At 35.0% G+C, this 14,765-nt stretch overlaps 1 protein-coding gene across 6 annotated transcripts in view; it reads right to left on the reverse strand.

Annotated features, from left to right (window-relative positions):
* LOC145980779 (1-phosphatidylinositol 4,5-bisphosphate phosphodiesterase-like) overlaps positions 1-14,765 on the reverse strand; it is a 219,587-nt gene that overhangs the window by 47,399 nt on the left and 157,423 nt on the right. For all 6 annotated transcript variants that reach the window (XM_083113852.1, XM_083113856.1, XM_083113853.1 and 3 more), the window contains 6 exons: positions 13,422-13,557; positions 11,870-11,970; positions 10,105-10,271; positions 7,637-7,847; positions 4,506-4,599; positions 2,936-3,100 (listed from right to left, as the gene is read on the reverse strand). In XM_083113852.1, the coding sequence (XP_082969978.1) occupies positions 2,936-3,100; positions 4,506-4,599; positions 7,637-7,847; positions 10,105-10,271; positions 11,870-11,970; positions 13,422-13,557 (874 nt within the window). The remainder of the gene's footprint in view (positions 1-2,935; positions 3,101-4,505; positions 4,600-7,636; positions 7,848-10,104; positions 10,272-11,869; positions 11,971-13,421; positions 13,558-14,765) is intronic.

The raw sequence follows: 14,765 nt of genomic DNA on the forward strand, positions 1-14,765 counted from the left end.
CAGAGGTATCCTCCTTCACAAGATCTTTGGGTTCCCTTTTTATGATCATTTTTTTCTTTCAAACTTTCATCTTTTATATCTTCCCTGTTTAACGTAATAAAATCATTCTTGCAGCATGATTTTTATATTTCTGACACTGTCAGCAAATGTATTATTGACATTCTGAAGAATAATGCAAAATAACAATATGGAAATACCTTTCACTTGCACAAATTAATTTTATTAAGTATTATTAAGACAAAGTACTGAGGATATGTAAATTTAATTTTTTAAAATTCCCCGGTTGGGAGAGCAGACAACAATTCACGATTTCAGTCTGTTTAAATTTTTAAAATGGAAGAATATTCCAGAAGACTCATGTCCAATGCTCTTGACACACTTAAGGGTACATTTCCAGGGCAAGCCTTAGCTACTGGACAGGTCACAGGTGCCAGATAGTGAAACCCCCCTCAGATATGAGGGGGAGCTGCAAATAAGGGGAAACTCAAATAAGCAGTCCCGGATCGAGTTGGCACGGCTATCAGGGTGTGGAGGGTGTCCAGTGATATGGACACTCAGCAAATACCACAGATACACACATCAACAACCTTGTGTCATGGCAAATAAACACCGCCATAAAAGTGTTTTCCCCCACTGCCTTGTGGGTCTGGAGTGATCCAGAAAGGCTAAGGGAGTGGTAACCCCAAGGGAGTGGTAACCCCAACAGAAAAACAAGGGTGTACCCGAGAACCTACAGGTGGCAGCCCCACCACCCAGGTGTAGGCTGTGACAGGCCCGATTAGCAGACAGCTGAAAGCATAAAAATTCGAGTAAATAGAGAAGCAAGCCGGACTGGAAATTGGAGACAATGCAGGCTATGAATAGGGACATTGAATATTGGAACGCTGACAGGAAGGTCTGAAGAAATTGTGGATCTAATGGAAAGAGGAATTGACGTCTTTGTAATGAATGAAATGAAATGGAAAGGAAGAAGATATATGAAACTGAGGAAAGACTATAAGCTGTACTGGGCAGGTACCGAAGAGGGCAGGAGAAGTGTGGTTGGATTTGTGGTCAAAAGTGGAATAAGTGAGGAAGTAGAGAGGGTAAATGACAGAATAATAAAACTAAAAATGATTGTAAGTGGAAACGTAATAGAAATAATCCAAGTGTACCCCCACAAACAGGATGTACAAAGGAGGAGAAAGAAGAATTTGAAGAAGACTTGGAAGAACATGTAGGATAGGAGTGGCAAATTGGGATGGCTGATTTTAATGCACAAGTGGGAAGAGACAGGACAGAGTATACGGAAATACTTGGAGCGGGTGGATGGGGACAGAGAAATGAGGAGGGAAGGAGGCTACTGGACTTTTGTAAGAGAAATAGACTGTTAGTAGGTAATAGCTGGTTTAAGAAGAAATATGACAGCCATAAGATTACAAGATACAGTTGGAATAATGAACAAAAGTCTGTAATAGATTATATATTGGTAAACAAGGAAGTAAAGAAGATAATGAACAACATTAAAGTAATACCCAGTGAGAACTTAGTGACCACAGGTTACTAGTAAGAGATGTGAGGGGATTGAAAATTAAAGATATAAGGGAGGAACAACAGAGAAGAATAAGAGTGGAAATTGAAGGATAAGATGATAAAAGGGAAATATCAAAAAATATTGCATACTAAAGTGCCAAGAGATGTACCCAAAGGGGTAGAAACAGAATTAGTAGAGGCAGCCGAAAAGGTATGTGGATGGGCAAGCAAGAAAAGAAAGAAACAGTGGAAAACAAAAATTATGCATTTAGAAAATGGTTTAAAGTTAAATCACAAAATGCACGAAAAGAGTACATGGAAAAGAAGCAAGAGGCAAGAACAGTAGTAATGGAGGAAAGAAGAATGCTAGAAGAAGATGTAGATGGGAACAAGACAGTATTGTATGGATTAGTGAGAGAAAAGAGAAGAGAAAAAGGAGACAGCTGTAAGATAAGGGATAAAGGGGAAACGTTGTAGAAGAGGATGAACAAATAAGGAGAATGTGGAGAAATCATTTTGAAAATTGCTGAACGTGAAAAAAGGAACCTGAAGAAGTGAAGGAAAAAGAAAACACAAAGAAAAAATGAATCTCACATGGAAAGAAGTGGAGGAAGCACTGAACAGAATGAGAGGTAGAGCACCTGGAAGTGTCTGTGGAAATGATACTAGGAGCAGGCAGGAGTGATTGGTGAAAACAGTGTGGCAAGAGAGGGAAGTGCCAAGAGATTGGACAAAGGGACTAATAGTTCCCATATTCAAGAAGAGGACAGAAAGGAATGTAAAAACTACAGAAGAATAACAGTAATGTGCCACTCAGCAAAGGTGTATGAGAAAATATTAGAGAAAATAGTAAGGGAAGTAACAGAGCTGAACATGAGAGAGGTACAGTATGGATTTAGAAGGGGCAGATCAATGTTTCTTTTCCAAACAACTTTGAGTGGTCAACTTGAGATTTCGTCACCAATGATCCAGAATTTGAGTCCTAGCAAAAGCCTGGATACTCTTTTGGGTGTTACATTCCTTCATTAATTTCATCTAATCTCCATTCATTCGTATCACTGCAATTAGCTGCCTCAAGAAACAGAAAAATGACATTTTTCTTTTTAATACAAATGCAAAAATCAGGATTCTAGTAATTTTGTTTAAACAAATTTCCACACTTGCCCCAGCCATTTTCAATAAATTTCAAGTACACACAAACAACTTAATTTAACTCAACACTCATCTCTTTTACTTTTTTTATTATTTTTTTTTTTTTAGTGCAAATATGAAAGCAATGATTCCAGTTGCAAGGAATGACTAAATTTAAGCATGTTTTCTTACAAACAAGTGATGCATCACAATAGTTAAGTCATAAAAATATATGTATTATTATTTAACATTACACTACTTCATTAAAGAAAGTGATATAATAGATACGTACAGGGCACTCTGGTAGGGGTTCCCTTAATAACAAGTCCCCAAGAATATCATCACAGTATTTTGCAAGCTTGTATTGTTGAGCTATAGTACAATGGTTTTCAAAAGAAAGAATCACAGGATAGTCGGACGTTACGAAAGCAGTATCTCGAATCGCATAAATAACATCCTGAAAAGAAACCAAAATAAGTTACTTGTTAATCTTTTAATAGAGACAATGCAAATATTAAAACTAAATTCACTACTTAATGGAACAACCCTAGTAACTCATATTTTTCTTTACTTTGAAAAATCAAAGCCTGTTAATAAACAATGCATGATTCTTCTTTAAAAGAATAGAAAGTTATTAGTCAAGACTGGATATTAGGCAAAATGCCTATTTGTTTCTGATGCTGGTAGACAAAAATTGAACACAAAAATACACCGATCCGAAGGTTTTTAACATTCTGAACAATACTTTATGTTTCCTTTTTTTGCCTATTTCACCGTTCGCTGCCTTTTTCAAACATTTTTGCCTTTTTTTGCCTCTTTTGTCATTCTGACAAGGCATTTTTTTTAAAATTATATTTCTCTTCTTCCATTTGATTTTGTTTTTCGATAACCCTTGTTATTCAAACGGCACCACGTACACAGCAACAATTCATGCACAAGTTTTAAATTCAATACCAGGCAGTTTGGCAACATTGCATTCATTATCGGTTTTGCAGAAACAACAACGCAACCGACTGACTACCTTCCTGAAGCAAAACAGGAAATGCATTTTCTTAAATTTTATTGTTGCAATATCTTTGAGTTGTGTGTTTATTTGTATTTGTGCTAAATCTGCAAATTAACAAAAAAAAAAAAAAAAAAAAAACATTCATTGAAGCATTACTTTTACTGTGTGTTTTTGTATTTGTTTCTTTGTTTTGGCCCAGGTAAGATTAAAAATACAACTAAGTGTATGTGGTGCTTGTTTTTGTTGTGCAGCAAGCAAATTTTTATTGACGTACGCATCTGTCACGTGCGAATTCAAAGCAACTAAATTAGATTTTAAAAAGGAGCCATTTTGCTGGGCATCGTAAATATTGAAAGTAAAATCCGAATTGTTTACCCTACGTAACAACAGCTCAATAATATTTACTAATTTCAGGTTAATTTGTAAATACATTTTTAAAGATTTAAGAAGAATTTAAGTCCTTCTCTTCAATTTTTAATGCCTCTTCTTCAATTTTCACTGCCTCTTTCTGAAACTTGACTGCCTTTTTTTCAACTTTTCGTTGTTTTTTTGCCTGCCATTTTTAATACTTTTCAGTGCCTGAACATCCGGGCTCTAGTCATTAGTAATCATTTCTCCATATGTATACACATGTCAAATTATCCCATAGTTGCAGAATTTTGTTTTTAATTGTTGCATTTGTTTAATCCCATACTTCTAAGGTCTTAGTTTCACTGTCATGTTTTCTTTTAAATTGCATATTTTTTCAAATTTAACTTTAATGTAAATATCTTCAGAAATCCAGTTCAAACACCCTTGGTAGCAACAGAACAGGAAACACAGGTTCATTGTTTTTGATGTTAAGTAGTTTGCTTACCCTAAAAATTATATCTGTACACATTGCTTTTCCATGTGTAATAATAGGTTCTTCATCTTCTCCTCTACCATCCCAGCAATCCAACTCCACACACCTAGAAAGAAAAATATAAATATATACAGGGTGTTTCAGAAATATTTGAGGGGTTACAAAAATGTAATACAAGTGAAGTATTGAACTTAAGTTAATGAAACTGTTCTCCTCTGTGCTGTGTGGTCTAAGGCACTGTGCTTTGTGCTCCGACTGCAGGATGGCATGGGTTCAGTCTCTGGGTTTTCGGCTTGTGTATAGGACTGCTGGCAACCCACCATCGTGAGGAAATTGGGGAGCTACGATGAGTAGCGTAATCCAGTCTAGGAAATTTATAATGGCTGAGGGTTCGACGTGCTGACCCCATGTCACCCCATTACCGGTTGAAGAACTCCGCACCTCTAGGTAGGATTGTGGGAGGGAGACTGGCAGTCAGGAGATAGGCTAAGGCCCTTCCAGGGCTGTCGAGCCACGGCCAGATTATTGATGAAACCAGACTACTACTACTTTCTTTTTACACCTTCAAATGTTCAATGCATGCACCATGGGTGACACAGCACACATTGACACGATAGTCTACGTAGTTCTTGCCACACTTGCATCAACATGGGTCTGTCGATAGCGTCCATCGCTGGGATGATACGCTCCCTTAGGGCTGCGATATCACGTGGTATCGGTGAGACGAATACCCTGTTTTTGTAAAAGAAGTCACATGGTGTAAGGTCAAGTGATCTTGGGGACCAAAAGATTGAACAAAACACTGAGAGAAATGTGAGTGTCACCTAGCGGCAGGAATGCGAACTCTCAACTTAACAAAACCTACACACACAAACTGCTTGCGTTCCTCATTCGTTCTGGACAGGTTTTTATTAACGTAAGTTCAATAATTTGCTTACCCCTCAATTATTGTAGTTTTTCTTGTATGTACACATTGCTTGCATTATAGAATTATTTTCCTGTAGTTTACGGTTATCACAAGCATAAGAAAACAGTTTTTTCTTTGTGACGTTTCAGGAGAACACATGCTCCTTTCATCAGACATTTATTTTCATTTTGACTAAAGATGCCCTCAATTATTTCTGAAACATCTGGTACACGACATCAAACAGTAAATTACAAGGCAAGAAGCAGTTGGAAAAAATCTCCAAGCAGATGAAATTTGATACATATCTTCCTGAAAGCATGTCACAAAACATACTAATAGTCCCCATAAATCTGATATGTGCAACCACCACCATATTGAAAAAATTGTCTGCCAATTTAGGCAAATTAAACTAAGTACTTAAATATTTTCTGAATGAGACAAAATCTGGAGATTTACTTATGCAGTTATTGGGATTTTACTGATTTTTCCTTAACTCTTTCACTGCGGCATTTTGCCGCTCATAGTAGTTTTGGGGGATATTTTCAGAATTGCATAAATTTGGAAAAAAAAAGTATTCTAAAGTACTAATATGAATACTACAACTATTCTTTGAACAAAGGACCATAGGGTCGGGGGGGTCATAACCCCCCTTTGGTCCAGTATTCCCAAATATTGATTGATTTGCTTTATTTTACTTTGCTTCTTGTGCTACTTTTGGCTAATTTGTGAAGGTGGCGGATGAGTGATGATATAAAATTGATGAATGGACACTCGCAAACATCCATGCTCAGGCCAAAATTCAAACCCAGGACCCCTGGCATCATAGCACGATGTGCTAACCACTCCGCCACTGGGGCTGGCCCCAAAAACAGAATGCCAAAGGCACGATAAGATGGCAAAATGAGGGGTGACTATTAAAAAAGGTATATGTAAGCTCCATTTGGAATATCCTATGCATGCCACTGAGTGGATAAATGATCATTGTAAGCAATAATCATTCATTTTCTTCTCCTCCTCCAGCACTAATTACATTCTATCCACTAAATTCATTGTCTGATATATCATCTCACCTTCTTATGATCAGAGTGTGTCAAAACTTTATGTGCTGCCATTGTTATTTACATTTACACGATGTTACATGTTTTAAATTTAATCGTAACCAAAGTTATTTCTTTGGAAAATAGTTCAAATGTCACACACTAGATGGCAGCATGTTGTGGTAATGCTTTGTCCTGTGCTTCTGTGACTTTGCTCGACACCAGCAGAAATGAGAATATTTTAAATCTACTGCAGTCGCTTTCCATAAGTTACTCATATTGAAAAAATCAACCGAAGTTGCTTGCAGCAATGAAAGAGTTAAAGAAGTCAGTGTTTCCATCCCACATTCATCCCACCATCACACAGTACACACATATGGAGAAATATCTCAAAATAGTCATAACTGACTAAAGAAACAGGACAACTTAATGTCTCTACAAGTTTGTCAGGTTCAATGGCATTGAGTGCTGTAAAATGAGAAAATTATCACCATAACATTGTATCATTAATTCATGTTGTACACTATCTACCAAAAAAGTAATTGGGCACGTGTACAAAATGGTTGTCTGGTGGTGCGAATCCTGTTAGAACCTCGTGGAGACACCTCTTGCTGCTATAACAGCAGCCACTCTGTTAGGCATGCTCTCGACTAGTTTGTGGAGGACGTCCATTGGAATGTGTCGCCATTCCTCTTGCAAGATCTCACTCAGCTGGACAATGGAATTTGGCCGCATCTCCCGAGACCTCACCCACCAGTCCAATGCCTCCCAATGGTGTTCTATGGGATTGAGATGAGGACTCTGTGCAAGCCAGACCAATCGGTGAACATTGTTGTCGGCATACCACTGCATAGTAGCCTCCGAAACATGCCACCTAACATTGTCATCCTGGAAGTAACAGGGGTCCATTCCGTAAAAATGTCACAAGGTTGGGAGCATTGTCTAGTATTGTACAGTATGCCTGTGAGTTCATTGTGCCACCAACAACCACCAGTGGTCCCACTAAATGATACTAAATGATTCAAATTAGATACTAAATTAACCACCATCATAGGTGCCCAATTACTTTTTGGTAGATAGTGTATTATTTGATTGCTTTTTTTCACCTATATTGTCTTAATAAAAATAGAATTAAAAAAAATATGCCCCCCCAAAAGAAGGAAATTGAGGTGTAAACCAAGCAGTTAAATATAGCATACCTGCAACCAGCCAATAATACTTGTCGGTACATTTCAACAGAAGACTTCCCTCCAAACTGACGCCCAATGAGGTATGTATTGTGTGAGGAATTAATATAATAATGGGAAAGAGGCTGGTCCATGTCCATGTAGATATCAAGCCGGTCCAAGAATACTGGTGCATTTTCGTCTGACATCAAGTAACGGATGAGACCATCCTTGCTCAACTTTTCTGCAAGAACAAGTTTAGAAACCTTTTTAAGCATGCTTCATGTGTGTTTAACAATAAACAATATCTGAAGAATATCTACATATTCCCATCTAGATTATACTTGCAAATAAACTGAATTAATAAATTTCTACATATATTGGAAGACAGAAACCATATTTGAAAAAATACAAACTTTGATATGTCTATTGCTCAACTAATATATTAGCATACTAATATAAAATTTATACTGATAAGTACAGGTATAAAATTAACCATTACTGATTATTCTCCCACATTAACTAGTTTACCGATCATATATATAGAAATTTGCAGGAAAATTTAAATCTGTCGGACTTCTGTTTTTGTTTTTCTTGCATCCCTGAATTGGTTTTTATTTCTATTATATAATAATAATAAATTCTTTATTTCCGTAGACCCATATCCATGGCTGTGGAAAATGTCATACAATACTAAATATTACAAATGGAGTAGAATTACAATGAAAAGAACAAAATGCAAACACAAAAATGCAAATAAATCATATGGGTTAAACACATACTAAACTTGTAAAAGAGAAAATCCAAATATAGGAGACATACAATATCAAAATAATTTAAATGCTTCGATTTACTAATCTAGTTTAACTATTTAAATTCATTGAGATTATATAGAGGTATATCTGTTAAATACTGTTTAATTGCTTTCAGTTTCTTGTGAGTTTCTGTAATTTGTTTGATGTATGTGGGAAGTTTGTTATGATATTTTATTCACGCAACATGAGGTGATTTGTCTGAAAGAGCAAGTCTGTGTGCTTGCATGTGGAAGTTCTCTTTTTGACATGTGTTGTGCTGATGGACGGTCGAATTTTTATCTAATTTACGGTGTTTTAGTATATATTCAATTACTTTATAAATATATAGGAAATATATGGTCATAATTTTATTTTCCCTAAATAATTCTCTACATGAGTTTCTAATTGGTATTTTGAACATATACCGTATTTCTCTTTTCTGTAGAGTAAGCAATCTTTGAGTGTATTCCTGCACAGCTCCTCCCCATGCTATTATGCAATATTGTAGGTATGGATATACAAGTCCATAGTATAGATTTGTGTTTATTTCAGACACATGATATTGTGTTAGGAGTTTTAGGAGATATAAGTTTTTCCCTTCTTTTTTGCATACCTGGTCAATATGATACGCCCATCTTAATTTGTCATCAATAACTCAACCTAAAAATTTAACTGGATTTTCATAATTGATATTTGATCTATTTGTAAGTTTATATTATCAAAATTGGGTTTATTTCCAGGATTGAAAGCCATATACATCGTTTTTTGATAGTTTATATTCAAGTTATATGAATTTAAGTACTGAGTTATTATATTTACTGATATGTAGGTTTGTCTTTCTAATTGTTCTTGTATATTTGCACTGCAAGTTATGGTTGTATCATCTGCATATGTTAAAATATTTGTATTGTCTGGGGCGGGTAAGTCGATGGTATATAGTATGAACAGTAGCGGGCCTAGTATGAAGCCTTGAGGGACTCCCTGTTTTTGCATATTCAGTGTCAGATATAATTTTGTAAACCACGGAGTTTTCAGTATGGGTGTACTGTGGTCTATCCCTGAGAAAAGATTTTATCAGTTTGTATGTATTTCCTCTAATGACTCTAATTAATATGCAATAAATACATACAATAAATAAGAATTGTTGTGGTATACCAGGGTAAATTTTCAGAATCTGATTCCATGTGATTGCGATAGGTTTTTGTCTCGGAAAAAGGAAGCGTATATTAGACAACTACTTTACAAAATTAGGGTGGTACTCGAAGAAGCAACAGGATGGAATATCACTCTGGTCACTGATTTTTGGCAATTTGGAGAAGCACACACACACACACACACACAAAATTTATATGATATCCTGAGGCTTAAAGAGAAGTTACTGAAATTTTCCCCAATGGAAATTTTTCAAATACTACTCTGTTTATATTCATCATATATTATTGAAAAATGTGGTATTTTGTACTCAATTACAGGCTATTTATAGATATAGCAAATCAGTAAAAAAATATATGCAATTTTAACAATAAACCAAAAACAGTTTTTCATGAAAGTTTGAAATTTTAAAACAAATCTATAGACTATTGGTTATCATTATCAGTAGATTTTATATTAGTAGTTTACTGGTATCAGGAAAAAAAAATCATATCTGTCATTCCTACTAAGCACAGTTATTCTGAAGTAATCTAAACATTATTTCAGTTTTCTTACTATCATTTTTCAGCTCTTCATTCTGCTCATACGTGTTTATGATCTCTGCGGCCCGTTTCTCATCATACAATGGATACAATATTTCATTCAGTCGGGGATCTCTCTGTTTTTCATTGAGGAAATATATGAACTGCTGGACGTCGATGTAATCAGCCTTGCCTTGGGATCTGCAAACATAGGTTTATGTATGAAGTCAATCATAAATGCGTAATTCTCCACATAAAAATAGAAACAATACTTTCTTTTACTTTCATTCTTAATGCTGAACATACTGTAACTTCTAAAGCCTTAACGCAGGATAAACACTTATGACAATGCCTTACGAATATTAATGAGGAATATGAGATATCATATATTTACAAAAGCAGGGTACAATACTATTATATGCAAGGTGGTATTTGAAGGGGAGACAATATGGAATCCCCCCATGCTGTAAGGCTTACATATAAACTAGTAACAAATACAAGTTAAAATATTAATTTATAAGAGGAGTATCTCATAAAACCAAATGCATTTATCACATTAAATTGAGGCTCACAGCTCAATAGATATATTACTTAACAGATTTTACCCATAGATGTTCAATTTGAACTCTTTCTTAACATTAACTTGTATGACTTAGTATTGATTACTAGTTTCAGATTTTTGCCTACTTCACCTTTCCTTCCCCTTTCATTTCATGCTGTTTTCAACCTGTAATCTATTTTTACAGTGATCATAAATGTCTATTTTGAGGCTTAGTGCCCATTTTGCACAATCTTGGCTAAGTATGCCTTTTTTTTAAAAAAAAAAAAATATTATTTAGCTTACTCGCACTTCTTTAGCTACATTGGCTCTCTCTACAGTAAACTTTACAGTTTACAGATTTTGAAATATCTCATTTGATGTAATACATAAATTATTTTTAAATATGGAATAATATCAAAGGTCGCTTCATCGGTGAAGAAGACTGACGACAGAAATCCCAATATGGTGGTGGCCTGTTGCAAAAACCAGCGACAAAACCGTTCCCTTGGAGGAAAATCTGCTGGTGAGAATCCCTGCACACGTTGCAGGTGATAGGGATAGTAGGCATGCGGCAGTGAATGAGTAAGTACAAACATAATCAATCCAAGCAGAGTATTAACAAACTAACAGTATTCAGATCACTGCCAAGTATTACCACACTGTTTTTCTTGACCATTAAGCAGTGCCAAAGTGTGGTCTTAAGAAGTAATCAAGCTCAACTTGGAATCCCGCAAAAGCAACTCCTAGTTATCCCTACAGTTTTGCCCATAAACTTGCTGTGCAGAAAAACTTCTTCATAATACAAAAACATTTTAACATGCACCATAAGTTCATTTACTGTAAGAAATTTAGAAAATTATCTAGTGATTTATTGTAATGGTAAATCAAAATAAAAAATCCACCTCAGTGGCCAAATTACAATCTCACTACTGAAGGTTCTGAATCTCTCTTGGGCATGCATGTCCCTTCATCAATTTAATCTAATCACCATTCATCTCCTACTTGATGCAATTACCAAACGTGACAGAGATACATGGTGTAAAATTAAGGAAACCACAATAACAAAAATTTCAAATTAATAAGCACATAAGTGACAAGGAGAAATGAATTAACAAGTTCATATCCAATTCTTATTGGGACCTTCTTAACATTCATAGTGCCTGTTTGCCTGCCTATTTTAGAGGATTTTTTCACCTATAAATCCACTCCCTTCTAATTACAAACAAATCCTTGGAAGTTCCTCGCACAATGTACTTACATGGACTGGAAGAGTTCTTCGATATCATTTCGAGGACAGATCTTGTGGTAGAGAGCATAAAATTTATCAAACGTGAAATCAGCAGGTTCTATAACATCACCCTAGAAAAGATATGCGTTTTATGAGAAAAGGGAATTTATGAAAACATATTGCATTCAAAGTAAAGAATAAATGTGTTACAGTACTTCCCACCCATATTGAAGCTCATGTCTGCAACACAAATATTTCTCAATTGTAAACTTGTTCTTTAAGGAAGTAACTTTTTTGTGCTTTCATATGTTACACATACAATCACTACCATTATATACAACTATTGCAAACCAGACTTTATATTCTATACAGAACTACTATTAAGATAATACTTAATAGTTTGTGTGTGTTAAAGCTGCAAAAACAGGAGTAAAGAAGAATGAGATGATGAATAGTTTTCAAAAGCTCATAATTCTACTGATTGAATTTAAATATTAATTCCATAAAAACAGCTAATTTTATTATACAACAAGTTAATAAGTTCTTAAAATGGAATAATATAGATGAAAAATAAAACTTCAGTGGAGCCAGCAGTAGCCAATGTTTGGGAAAGAGATTAGTGTGAGAAGATGAATGATTTATTATGCATTCATTGTTTGTCTAAATATTTTCGTTACTATCAATACAAAAAATAGCAATAATAATTTATTTACCCAAAAAATCCAATTTTGTTGCATTCCCTCCTCCCCCAAAGCAAAAAAAAAATTAATTCACCTACTGTGAAAAGTTTTTTTTTTGTAAGAATTGCCATTGTCAATCAAATTTAGGGTAACAGTTTCATACATCGGAGACACATTTCTTCATTTTTACAGAAGAAACTACTTACGGAAATGAGTTTCTCTAAGGTTTCCAACGTTAGTCGAGGTATTTTCTTTCATCGTGGTATCTATTTGACCGCGAAATCATGTCAGTGTTTCCAACCTCTTTTTTTTTAACTATGCTTGCCTAACCTAACCTAACCTTATAGGAATGGTTTGTGGGGCTATCCGTCAGCTACCCGTGCATAATGTACAATTTGCACACGTGACGAACACAATAGTAGGAATTTTTTGGTGAAGAAGGTTGGAAACACTGATATTCGAAAACAAAAGAAGCGATATTCGCAAAGTAAGTGGTATCAAAACATTATGTGCATTCGGTAGCACTTAGAAAAATGCATTATTTTAGTAGAAAAAGTGTTGTATTTTCATGTAAAAAGCATAATGGCACCTTGAACTATGTTCCGCAATACACAATTGGTAAGTACGAACCATGCGAAACACAAAATATCCGATTTTAATGTGTCTCCGATCTATGAAACTCGTACCAAATTTAGGACACTAAATTTAACAACTGACTTCTTTTTAGTAGTGGTGTTTTATGTTACATGAACAAATGCATTTCTCTCTTTCGGTTAATTATGAAAATGAAACAAATGAGAAAGAATATATCTGAGGCTGCTTGTACTGAAGGTGAGACCCTAATCATTCATACTTATTTAGTCACTGCTAATGTTACAGATAAATATGTATATTCGTTTTACCTTTCCACTAGGCAAACCCAGCTCTGCTAAACCTTGATACACCAGCTTCTCAGTTTTTCCAGATGCAAATGTTCTCGCAACAACTCGAACAGGAACTTTTCCTTTAACATCAACCAGGAATCCAAGCCTCATCCAACTGTCGAGAGGTAAACGATATGTTAGACATTAAGTTAGTGAATGATAAAAATATATGCATTTATATGTGATAATAGTTGTGTCAATTTATGGTGACAATATAACGATGCAGGTGCAATCTGTAAAATAAAATAAACTTATAACCTATTCAGTGGCATGTCCAGGATTTTCGAAACGAAGGGGGTTACGTATACTTTTTAGCACATTTTTTGACATTCTTTGTTTTTTAAAAAAAATACCGAGTCAAAGGGGGGGGAGGTAGGTTATGAGCCCCACCAACCTCCCTTGGGCACACCGAGCCTATTACATTTCTTTAAATATTTAATGAGAACATATTGCTATTCTGCCAAGTTCAACCCTACATGCTTACAAATAGTCGAGAAAAGTAGGGATGAAGAAATTATTTTTCCAGATTTTCTTTAATGACTTGCTTGATTTCATTGCCTCGAATCATATTTTTATAGGACATGTTCAGAAAATAAGTATCATTTGCGCATAACTCTAGTGCGCCATTAATCGTGTTCTCTCTTATGGAACTAATTTTATAATCTTACTTGTCAAGGATTCTCAGTTTCAATGTTGTTCTTATCACCTAATTGTTCTCACAGTTCTCCGACATTCTAGTACAATCTCTGATAAATTTGAAAATGTGTGAAATAATTAATATAGTGTTGAAAACAAGTGCCTTTCTGACAAAACATATTACATGCACACAAGGGTACCCGCAGGATTTTTCTCAAGGGGGGCAAAGTCACAGAAATTATTATTATTATTATTATTGCTATTGTTACTGCTATTATTGTTTTTTGTTATTACTATTATTACTACTACTCATGTTTTTCTTTTAAATTACATACATTTGTAATTTCTATATTATGTATATATACAATTTGCATAATTGAATACTTAACATTCATTCATGTAGGACAAAAAAACTGCTTTTTTATAGTTAGATAATCAGTGTGAAATAGACTAAGCTTAAATGTAACCCTTTTTATAATAATAATAATAATAGGGCCTCCCCGATGGTGCAGTGGTAGCGTCGTTGTCTTGTAATCAAGGGGTCTCGGGTTCGATACCCAGTTGAGGCACATAGTGGTTCGGATCCCACTTTAAACTGAAGGTTCAGTACCGATTAGCCTTACTGTGTACAAAGTGGACTTAAAATACCAATTCAATCAATCAATAATAATAATAATAGTTGCTGTA

The sequence above is a fragment of the Lepisma saccharinum genome, chromosome 28, assembly GCF_977018435.1.
Source record: "Lepisma saccharinum chromosome 28, izLepSacc3.1, whole genome shotgun sequence".
In the NCBI taxonomy this organism is placed as follows: domain Eukaryota; kingdom Metazoa; phylum Arthropoda; class Insecta; order Zygentoma; family Lepismatidae; genus Lepisma; species Lepisma saccharinum.